General features: G+C 62.5%; 2 protein-coding genes across 2 annotated transcripts; both read right to left on the bottom strand.

Annotated features, from left to right (window-relative positions):
- Window positions 1-345: 345 nt before the first annotated feature.
- On the bottom strand, window positions 346-1,387 carry FREY1 (Frey regulator of sperm-oocyte fusion 1). The gene is made up of 3 exons (XM_057748156.1): window positions 846-1,387; window positions 651-724; window positions 346-478 (listed from the first exon to the last, which is right to left on the bottom strand). The coding sequence occupies exons 1-3, from the start codon at window positions 947-949 to the stop codon at window positions 357-359; spliced, it is 300 nt and encodes a 99-aa protein (XP_057604139.1). The 5' UTR covers window positions 950-1,387; the 3' UTR covers window positions 346-356.
- A 2,069-nt stretch (window positions 1,388-3,456) lies between these two features.
- On the bottom strand, window positions 3,457-10,073 carry PEX16 (peroxisomal biogenesis factor 16). Its single transcript, XM_057748152.1, has 11 exons — window positions 9,110-10,073; window positions 8,869-8,904; window positions 7,988-8,064; window positions 7,504-7,637; window positions 7,267-7,367; window positions 6,260-6,340; window positions 5,979-6,110; window positions 5,824-5,896; window positions 5,575-5,694; window positions 4,107-4,171; window positions 3,457-3,613 (listed from the first exon to the last, which is right to left on the bottom strand). The coding sequence occupies exons 1-11, from the start codon at window positions 9,219-9,221 to the stop codon at window positions 3,555-3,557; spliced, it is 990 nt and encodes a 329-aa protein (XP_057604135.1). The 5' UTR covers window positions 9,222-10,073; the 3' UTR covers window positions 3,457-3,554.
- Between the last annotated feature and the right edge of the window lie 882 nt (window positions 10,074-10,955).

The raw sequence follows: 10,955 nt of genomic DNA, 5'->3' as shown, positions 1-10,955 counted from the left end.
AACGACAGCAGGTCGAAGGGCAGCCCCTGTTCCCAGCTCCATCCCTCGTGTGGCCTCTGGGTGGCTCCCGGCGCCAGCCTCAGTGGCGTGCTGGCCACTGGCGGGCACGGGGCCCACCGCAGCGGGAGGAGGAGACGTCTGCCTGGCCCAGGCCAGCCGGGGCCTCTGGGCTGCTTCAGCTGCAGCCCCGTCGTGGTCCTGTTCCCCTGGCCACAGCTATTAAAGTGCCATTTCCTGTCGGACAGCAGTGGGTGTTAGCTACTTGGACCCCCTCCCTCGCGCAGCTCGTTTCTACCCCAGGAAAGCCCAAGCCTTTGCTGCACAGAATAGCGTTTATGAGGGCTCCCGGGCTCCCGTCACAGGTGTGCGTCGTAGTAATACTCAGCCATGTCTGGCCCATCCCGCTTGCGCTGCTGGGCCCGGGAGAGAAGGGGCCGAGGCCCTCGCGGCCATGGGTGCTTGGGTTGGACCCCGTAGTCTAGAGAGAGAGAAGAGGGTATAAGTGCAAGGGAGAATCTGTCTTGAGTGCACTGATGTCATCCCCAGATGCCCCGTTTGGGACGAGAAGGCCCTGAGGTTGGGTCTGGGTGCCCTCTCCTGGGGCACATCTCCCACGGGGGCGGGGAGAGGAGAGACACTACCATCCATACCGTCCACCAGGCCGGAAAGTGGCTCCGAGAGTTCCAGGGGGGCTGAAAACTCCTCAGGAACAGATTGCTGAGGCCTGCTGGAGAGATTACGGGGCTCAGCCCTGGCCCCAGAGGCAACCACCACCTCCCAGCAAAGGGGAGACGGCCCAGGGTGGCGGACGGGGTAAGCCCGGACCCCGTGTCCCCAGGCGCTACCTCAGCGGCTGGGGGCGGAGGAGGGCAGCCGCCAGGATGAGGCAGAGGAGGAAGAGGCTCAGGCCGGCCCTGGGGTACAGAGCCCTCAGCATGGCAAGAACCATCCTCTGCTCAGGTCCCTGGTCCCAGCTTCTGCCTGCCCCTCCCCCAGCAGGAGGACGGAACCTGCCGCCCGCTCCCCACGCCACCTCACAAAGGGCCACCTCACAAAGGGCGCCCACTCCGGGCTAAGCCGCCCCACCCCGAGCTGAGATGTGACGTTCCCGAGGCTGTGGGCCACCAGTCTTGTTCCAGTATCACCGGTTAAGGGCACAGATCTCAGCTCAGGTCCCGACCTCGCCTCTTGCTGGGTGGACACGACTTCATCTCTTTGGGCCACGGTCTGCTGGTCTGTGGGGTAAGGTACAGTGTGCCCGGGGCTGGTCCACACGAGGCCCCGAACAGAGGTCACAGCCAACGATCCTCGCCACCCGGAGCCCCAGTCGCTCCCTCAGGCTCATCCCTGCCGGCCACTCCCACCACCACCCTTCTCTCCTGCCCACTCCCTCACCGTCCCAGGAAGGTCCTGCCAGCTGAAGAGCCCAGAGCGGGTCCACTCAGAGATGCCATCTGCGGGCCTTCCCCACACTGCTCCCTGCAACTCAGAACAGCCTGGCCCCGGGGATGCCACAGGCCCTGCCACCACCCTGAGGCTGATGGGCATTTCAGGTTGGGGGCAACGCCTGGGACCTGGTCCCCTCGCATGTAAGCGTCCCAAGGGCAGGGACGACAGGATGCGCGGGACTCGGCCCCCGACGGATGCCCAGTGATGAGTGAACACGGCATGGCAGCAGGCTGCAGGCCAAGTCCCTTCACAGGCGGGCGGCAGGGCTGTGCAGCCCCTTGTTAACGCAGCCTGAACCTGGCTGTCTTCTCACTGACCAGCTTTGTGTGTCCTGGAGACAACTGACTCCCACAGACCTCCCTTAGCAGCCTCTGTCCCCCAACGTTGCCGGGAGCCACAGGTTCCAGACGCCCTGGCTCCGCCGGACGCCAAACCCCTCCTTTCCTCACCTCTTGCTCTCTATCCACAACCAGCCCCCAAGGCCTGGCCGGTGACACCGAAACTCTCCGTCCCCCCGCCACTGTCTTAATTCGGCCCCATCTCCACACACAGCACGCTGCCCCGGCACGGAGATGAGGTTTGAAACTCGTCCCCTCCCCACCACTTGCAGAGGCCGCTCTGGGTGTCTGGCTTGCGATGCGGTGGCCCCTTGCACTTGGCCCTGACCTCCCCCTCCAGCCTCGTCCCTTCGCCTCCTGCTCTGACCCCCTTGCACCCCAGCAGGCTTCCCGCCACTGTGACAACGACTCCTGTGCTGGATGTGTACACACAGCCTCTGCTCCCAGTCTGCCCTCTGAAAAACAGATGAAATGTTACCAGTTTAAAAGCCTGCTCGAATGGAGGGCTCCCTGACCAGTGCACCCTCCTGCCGGTCCGGGCAGGCAGGCACCCCTGCTTGCCCACCTCCAGTCCAACCACGTCTGCCCACACACCTACCTACTGTCTCCTCCACCATCAAGAGCAAGGGCGTGGAACTGGGCCCGACGCATTTCTGAACACACAACACAAGGCCCAGAGCCCACTACACGACCAACGCCCAGCAACACTTGTTACACAACCCAAGGTCGTGGGTCTCGAGCGGCGGCGGCCCGAAGGCTCAGTACCTTCCTCCCCTGGTCCAGGACCGGCGTGGGGCCTCGCAGAGGCCCTCGGGGAAAGCAGTTAGGGGAGGGCCGGCCCCTCCTGGGGTGTCTGGGGGGAGCTGAGGCACAGGGGACACAGTAGTGAGGGAACCTGAGGGGCGGCCCGTCTGGCTGGAAGATCCAGCAGGAACCTGTGGTCTGTTCACAGCACAAAGGCGGCAGAGGCCGAGGAAGGGGGAAGACCAGGCAGAAAGACAGCAGCCGCACCGTCCAAACCCCTCTGCTGTCTCCAGCAGCCTGCACGGCTCCATGCGGGCCTGGCCACTGGGGAACCCCAGCTCACACCCTGTGGACCCGCATCTGGCTTTCCCCAGAGCCTCTCGGGCTCCCGTCCCTGCCAACCTTACCACCGCCCCAGCGTCGGCCCCAGTGCTGGCTGGTGCCTGACGTTCCTCTCCCACAGGAGAAAAGCCACGTGATCTCAAGCGGGGGTTCAGGACGTGAGGTGCCGCTCTGCACGGAGCCGGGCCCACCATCGCCAGGCTCCACCGCGAGCGGCAGGCAGCCACAGGCTCTGGCCAGAAGACCCGGGGGCAGCGGTCACCCACTGCCCAGGTTCAGCCTCGCCTGTCGTCAGGAGGGAGCGGCGAGAGGGAGCAGCGTGCCCCCTGGCCGCTGCCAAGGCGAGCAGCTCCCGTGCTCCGTGAGGGGAACAGCAGCTTTCTGCAGCTCGAGAAGCCCACGTCCCAGTCCTAGCAGAGACTTCTCAGCTCAGTGACAACACGCAGGCCTGTGTCTCCGTCACCAGAGGGTGCAAAGTCGAGAGAGTATTAGGGCCGCTCGAGGGGCGACCAGGGCTGTGTGCAGAGCCTGGCCAGGGTGGGAGTGCCCTGGGCGGTGGGCACGGAGAGGTCACAGGCTCGGACACTGCCAGAGTCAGTTTTATTAGGGCAGAGGGGCCCAGGGGACGGAAGGGTGGAGGTGCCCCCTGCCCCTCCCCACACCGCAACTGTGGAATGTCTGTCAGCCCCAACTGTAGAAATAAACTTTCTGCCAGGTAGGCAAGTAATCCATGAGTGGCCCTGCAATGACACAGAGAGGAACACGTTCAAGGCTGAGACCAGACTCCAAGCTGGCTCTGTCCTACACGGGGCCCTTCTGAGCCAGGGCTGCCGAAATACAGCAGCTCCCATCGCATGGCAGGAGCCCCCGACTCTCCCCCTCGTCCCCCAGCACTGGGAGCCACCTCTGTCCTCCATCACAGACAAGCAGTGCCAGGCTCAGAGCAGCCCCGTGCTGGCCAGCGGGGCATGCTGACTGCCCCGGCCGGGGGCCCCACTGCCGAGGCAGGGTCTCTGCACCGTCAGCAGGCTTCATTCCCACCACACGGCCCCCGCCAGAGAAGCCAGTCTCACATCACCCCAGGAGCTGTCAACCACCCCACCTGACCCCCAGGCTCCCTCTCCCCACTGTGCCAAGAACCAAGTTACAAGGAGACAAAGAGAAAACAGGGAGATGGGCCACACATGAGACCCACGACACTCAGGCATCACCACGCCCCTGCCCCGTGCTTACGCGTGACCAGGCCAACACCTGGGACGTGGTCTGCCAGCAGCCTGAGCAGAAGGAGGATCTTGGCCCTGCAAGAAAGGAGCAGGCTGACGGGGGTCTGGGTCCCTGCAAATGCAGGTACAAAAAAGCCTCTGCTGACCACCTGACTAAAGGCAGTGTGTCCCAGAAGACAGAAAGTCACTCTGTGGGTCAAGGACATCCTCCAGGACAGAAGGATGAGACCTTGGGTCCCGCCATCCCCCAGCCACACGCCCGGGAAACTCACACCTCAGCCCACAACTGGAAGGCAGCCCAGCTCCAGAGACTATACTGTCTGACAATAACAAAAGGGGAAGAAGACACTCTCTTCCCAGACAACACCCCAGAGGCCCTCAGCACCCTGCTCCCTGGCCTCTGGGGACATTTCTCTGACGGGTTTCTGGACCCTTCTCAGTCAGGGCCACTGCTCTAAGGGTGCTGGGCTGGTCAGGTCAGCAGGAAAGTGAGCCAAAGTGGAGGTCTGCAGCCTGGGAGCCCCCTCTGCAATGCCTGTCTCCCAAACGCCTCAGCTTAATGAGATACTGGGGCTAGTGTCTCGTCTTTAGAGTGCGAGCAATCTGTCGGGGAGGGCATATGATCCACACAGGTTTCCAGAATGTTCTCTCTAGAGAACGGAACAGGATTTGGCTTTAGGACCTTATGAGCTTCCAAACTCATCTGAAAATAGGAACTGCCAGGCAGTTATTTTCACGGAGGCGGTTATTAAACATGACCTAAGCTTACGTTCTACTGTCCTGGAAAATAAGCAGAGGCTGCACGGACAGAACATTAAGTACAATTCCAAAGAACACTCCAGCCTTCAAGCCGTGTACGTGTTGTGACCTGGACAGAGGGGTATGTGGGAGCCTCCAGTCTGCCTCACAGACCCAGTCGCCGCACAGGGACCCCCGCTCAAATCTCGGTCTGCCCTCAGGCGAGGTCTTTGGGAGACTTGGCCCCCGCAGGCCTCTCTGTGTCTGGCGGTGGCTGGGAGCTCTGGACCCCTACAGGGGATGGAGTGAGGGCTGGGCCAGGCAGGAACGGGCCGAGAGAAAGCACGGACACGGGACCTGGGTGGCTTCATCTCAGTTGCCCGACCTCTTTGAACCTCAGGGGTCCCCTGCGAGAAGCGGGGCCAATCCCAACTGCGTGACAGGAAGGTGGGCACGGGCGCCGGGGATACACTGCTGGACAGCTGACACCCGGGACCCCAGGGGCCTGCCCCCAGTGTGCGGCCTGCCAACGGCAGCCTCCGCTGCACACGGGGGCGCACGGCCCTAAGAACTCACGGAGGGACTGCACCCAGGACAGCACAGAGCGGGTGCTCCGTGAACCCAGATCAGGGAAGCAGGAAGGAAGGGAAGGCGCGAACAGGGGTGGGGTGCCATGCCCCTCTTCCCTCCCCTCTGCCTCTCCGGCGGGGGGGGAGGCATGCTAGGGGCCGGGTCCTCACTCGGAGAAGCGGTCGTAGAACGGGGAGCGCAACAGGTAGTAGAGCAGCAGGATGGTCCGGCGCCGCAGCTCCAGCCGCTCCCTCCGGGTCAGGCCCTTCCTGTCACTCAGGAGGCTCAGGCTGCAGGGAGGGGCCGAGGTGAGGGCCAGCGACAGGAGAAGCAGGGACCCCTCCCTGCCCAGGTGAGGCCAGGCCTGCAGCACAGAGCCAGGCGGAGGGAACGGTCCCCCCAGGCAGGCCCAGGCTCACCTGGTCACATCCACGACCCCGGACAGGAGCCAGGGTGTCCACGACCGCTGACCCCACAGGCCCAGGCTGAGCACTGACGGCCGAGGCGTCAAGGATGTCTCCAGCACCTGGCCTGCCCTGCCCGCCCCCGTCCACCCCACCCCGGCTCAGGATACGGTGCAGCAGGGGCCGGGCGATGTACAAGGACTCTGCGACGGTCTCCTGCAGCCCCAGTGGGGTGGCCGTGGCGCTCAGCTCCTCGCAGCGCTGCTGGGGGGCTCCCCACTGCCTCGAGTGCAGGGACGGAGCTGGAACACAAGGGCAGCAGGTGAGCAGCCGGGCCCAGGCCGGGGCAGGACAGCGGCGGGGGGAGGGCAGGTAGTGACGAGAGCCAGGCCCTCAGCCCCGCGCCGACCCCGGCACCGAGGTGCCTCATGCAGCCACGTCCCACACTTACTGTTCTGGAGGGTTCGCACCACTCGGTTTGACCGCTTCCCCACATATGACTGCTCCTGGCTGCCAGGGCTGTGGTCACCATCTAGCAGAGATAGATGAAGGGTCATACTGTCAGAGGGACATGTTTCCAGCAGAGCCTGCAAAGAACGCACGTGCAGTGAACATCTATGGGCTAAGGGGAGAATGGGTAAGCTTGTGCTAAGGCAGCAGCTGAATCAAGGACCCCGCAGCGGAGGCTGTAGCTGGGACCTGTCCACGGCGGGGAGCGTCCTGCAACCCTCCCCAGCCTGGGCAAAGGCCAGCATTGCCCGCGGCAGATGAGCCAGCCAAGAACCAAGAACAAGGCACTGGAACAAGGCAGGGAGGACCGCCGGTCTATGGGACCACAGCACCCAAGGGGCCGTATCGAGACTTCTCTGGCAGTCCAGTGGCTAAGACTGGCTTCCACTGTAGGGGGTGCAGGTCCGACCCCTAGTCAAGGAATTAAGATCCTGCATGCTGAGTGGACAAAAAATTAAAAAAAAAAAAGAGAGGTCGTAACTTCTCACTGCTTTGCTTTCACTTTCAACACAACCATGAAGAGAAGGGAAGCAAAGAACTGCCTCCCCTCACAGTCAAGAGACAAAGACCCAGAGGCCAACAGCTGACGGGCTCAAAGCCCTGAAGGGACAGATCTGCCGGGTACCCTGCCTCGTGAGGCTGTGCTCTTCATACAGAACCAGGCGCAGAGACAAGGCGGGCAAGACCCTGCCTCCCCCGAGGCTCTGTCCCCTCTTCTTGCAGCCCACAAAAAAGAATGAGGACTCTGACATCAGAAGTCCTGAATTTTAAGTTCTGATCCTGCCTCTGACCTCATCACTCTTTTCCTTCCCTAAAACACATGGTGATGAAAACAAAATGAGCCGACGGGGACAGATGTGCTCCACACATGACAACGCACGTTGGTCAGCTCTAAACCTACGGATCACCCCACGCCCCGCTCCACTCCAGAGCACAGAAGCAGCTTACCCTGGGGCTGCGCCGGGGTCTCCCTGTCCAGCGGAACAATGGGGGGCGAGGTCTGGAGGCCAGCCTTGAACCAGATCAGCAGGAACATCCGCAGAACAGCCCTGGGTTGGGAGCATGGCAGGGCTGGGGCGCGAGGTGGCTAGCCGGCAGGGGGCAGGGGTGCTGTGCTGAACACCACGGGTACAGCCAGCCTCGGCGACCCCCGCCCAGGGCCGGCCCCCCGCAGCCCCCGCATACTTGGCCAGCTGGATGAGGGCGATGACGAGCCAACGCCCCACTTCGCCCCACACCTTGGCGGCGCCCATCTCCATGAAGACCTCCACGCACTCCAGCACGCTCAGCCACGTCAGCAGCTTCTGCTGGGACAGCGACTGCAAGAACCCCAGGCCAAGAGGTCAGGGGGCTCCCCCGCGTTTCAGCCCCTCCCCCTGGGGGACGCCTCTGACAGGAGATGTGGATTTTCCTCTTCCAAGACTAAGTGTGTAAGCCCAAGTTCTCCCATGGGGACAGGCTGCTCTACCCTCTGAAACCCAGTCTCTTCACCTGATAAAGGGATACCAACACTGGACTCCTCACCTAATGACATGGGCCAAGGCTCAGGTGGACACAGCCATGCCTCACCCTCTACGAGCCCGTAACACGTGCTCCACACGTGCTGCTGGCCACTATCTGGCTCCTGAGACCCGTGCTGCCCACCCTCAGTTCCCGGCACAATTCTCACCACTGGCAGCTTTTTCCGAAGCTCCTTCCGTAGGATCCCGTCATTGAGCAGCACAAGCAGGTTAGAGGCAGAGTACACTGAAGAGTGGAGTGTGGCCTTGAGAGGCTGGCCCTGTAGCCTCCACCCCTCGCCTTCTCCCGGGAGGTGCAGGGAAAACCTGCCACCAGCTGTGTTCAGCCACCCACACACTAAGTGGAAACAAACATGGCTCCCACCCACTCCCTCAGAGCTCCACACTCCCCAAAACGATCTCTCCTGTGGGCGGCTGGAACAACATAGGATGGTTGCCCTGCTGGATAGCACTGGCCGTCCAGCTGCCCAGGACTGCCCATCACGCTCCAGACAAACACGGAGGTGCAGTCTCACCTCCCGGCCTTTGCTCTCTCTGCAGCCTGTTCCTCAAAGCCTATGCCACCCCTACCTCTCAAAACCGAGCTCATCCTTTCGGGACCTGTACCGCCTGTGCCCACTGGGTAAACTCCACCGCAGCAGGTACAGTCTGGGGGTTCTGGAACCTGGGCCATCTGGGTCTGAATCCTGGTTCTGGGACCTTCAGTGGCTGTTCCTTAACTTCATTTAAACTTCTGTTCCCTCAGCTGGACGATGAGAGCCGTAACAGTGCCCACCTCACATGACTGCAGGGAGGATTAACCGGGCACAGGCAGAAGAGGTGCTGGGCTCAGCCTCCTGACCAGTCGAGCCCCGCAGACACGGCCCTCAACTACGGGGACATACACAGAGGGCCTAGGAGGGTGGGCGCTGGACCCCAGTCTGACTCAGTCACAGGACAGGAAAAGCTAACGGGAAGCCTAGGGCTGTGTGACGCGGTGGTCACCCCTCTGGGAAGCTTTCCGCACCCCCCACCCCAGGGCCCGGCTCACCCAGCTCTGACAGCTCGTGCGAATCGGCGAAACGACCTGGGGAGAAGGCACAGAAGGAGGTGTCGGTGAGCCTGCCTCGCCCTGCGGCTGCGGGTCCCTGGACGTCCCCTCCCCGCGCCCTACGGGAACCTGGAAGGAACTTCTCAAGCGGAGCGATCACCACCCCGACTCCGCAGGGAAGAGGGCCGGTGGGGTCAGAGATCAGAGCCCCGAAGGCATGGGTCAAAGGCCAGGGTGGCACCTGCCAGCAGGTAACTGAGGGCCCGCACTGCCGTCTCCAGCTGGGCCGTGGCGGCCGGGTGACGCGTCACGTACTCCTGGTAGCGGAGGCCCAGCAGCCGCAGCTTCTCCATCCTGCCCGCTGGACCTACAGACCCGCGGCCCCACAGCGCGACAGGCGACGGCGCCCTGCTTCCGGCGCCCTCCTTCCTGCTTCCGGTCCTAGGCCCGCCTCCCCGCTGCTTAACTTCCGCGAGCTAGAAGGGCGGTGACGCTGGGGGCCGTTGAACCACTCTTCACCCCATTGCTTAAGTCACCTCCCGCCGGGGTAGCATTAAGCACCCGCGGGCCTGGCCCCGCCCTCCCTACTCCTTCAGGTCATCGGCTAACACACTCTCCGGCCCCGACCCCCACGGGCCGAACCGGCTCTTCCGCCTTCCGGGGTGCTGCCCTTACGCCTGCGCAGTTGCGGCTCCAGGAAAGCTCCCGCGGCAGTCTGAGCAGTTCATTGCAGAGTGCGGACCGAAAGCCCAGCGCCTTTCCAATAGAACGCCGAGAGGCTCGAGCGGAAGGACTGGCTGTTAAAGGGCTAGGAGGTAGCGCGCAGAAAAGAGTCTCGCTCAGACCTGGGGAAGCGGGGGACAGCCTAAGGACGGTCGGACTGTGCAGACGCGCGGGGGGCAAGCTGCCTTGTCTCCGGATCCCCCCCCCCCAGGGGTGGTGCTGTGGAAACCGAGGCAGCAAAGAGTCCTGCCTCACACGCAGTCTCGATCCCCTAGCCAGCATCGTTGGTGCCCGGACTTCGTCCCCAGCTCCCACACGGACTGTGCCCCCCAAAAGCGCGCACCCGCAGTCCCATCTTCGCAGAGAAAACCTTGGCCCGGGCTTCTGCTCTCAGCTCGGCGTGAACTTAATTAGGATTTCCCCTTCTCTGGGCCTCGGGTTTCCCCACCGGTAAAATGGTTAGAGGGCAGACTTGGTCCTTGAACTCGGGATCATTCTCAAAGCGCTGTTCGACCCTCGGGTATACCTTCCGGCTCTCAGCTGCTCCCCAAGAAATAGGGGCTTCTCCAGGGAATCTCTTCCCAGACAGGGCAGCCTCCCTGTAAGGAAGGGGCGGTAGCGGGAGAGAAGCGGCCAGAGGTGGAGGGAACGGATGCTCCGGAGAGGCAGCCGCCGATTGGCTGTGGGCAAAGGGGCGGGGCATGGCTGGGGCCAAGGGGCTGCGCCGCTGGGGACAGGGACCGCAGGTTTATGGTGCTCTGAGAATAGTACTACATTATTTTACCTAATCCCCTCCACCAGATATCATCTCCACAAAAGGATCCGCTCAAGAATGCCCAGCCAAGATCCGAATTCTGGTCTGGTCTGACCACAGAATCTAAGCATTTTAACACACCCTACCAAGAAACCAGTCCATTCTTACGCTCCCCCCACCCCAAGCCGCCTTCCTAGCTTAGTTTTCTTCTATAACAGGTGGGGAATCGTAACTGCCCTCCCGACTCATGCCAGAGAATGAACATTCAGATGTGTCCAGGGCCGCAGGAGAGGCAAGGTCCTGGAGAAGAGAGGAGGTGGCCACGAGCATCAGCTGCATAATTCTTCACCCATTCTTGGGTGCCGGGTTCACTCATACTTGACTCCTCCTAGCAACCTGGCCAGGTTGGGAAGAGCTCCTTTTCACAGATGGGGAATAAGAGGCCCAAGCAGGGGAAAAGACTTGTCTCAGGTCACACAGCATGGCACTGGCCAAACAGACCACAATGAGGGTCTCCTGTGACAGGGCCCTCTCTCCTACTGCCCACAGCTCGGAAAGAGCAGCGACTGTTGGGGCCAGTCATGAGTCAGGTCAGCACCTGGGATTAAGC

Source organism: Hippopotamus amphibius, chromosome 9, assembly GCF_030028045.1.
Source record: "Hippopotamus amphibius kiboko isolate mHipAmp2 chromosome 9, mHipAmp2.hap2, whole genome shotgun sequence".
NCBI classification, from domain to species: Eukaryota; Metazoa; Chordata; class Mammalia; order Artiodactyla; family Hippopotamidae; genus Hippopotamus; species Hippopotamus amphibius.
Note: the sequence above shows the minus strand (reverse complement) of the source record. Positions and strands in the feature narration are given on the sequence as shown.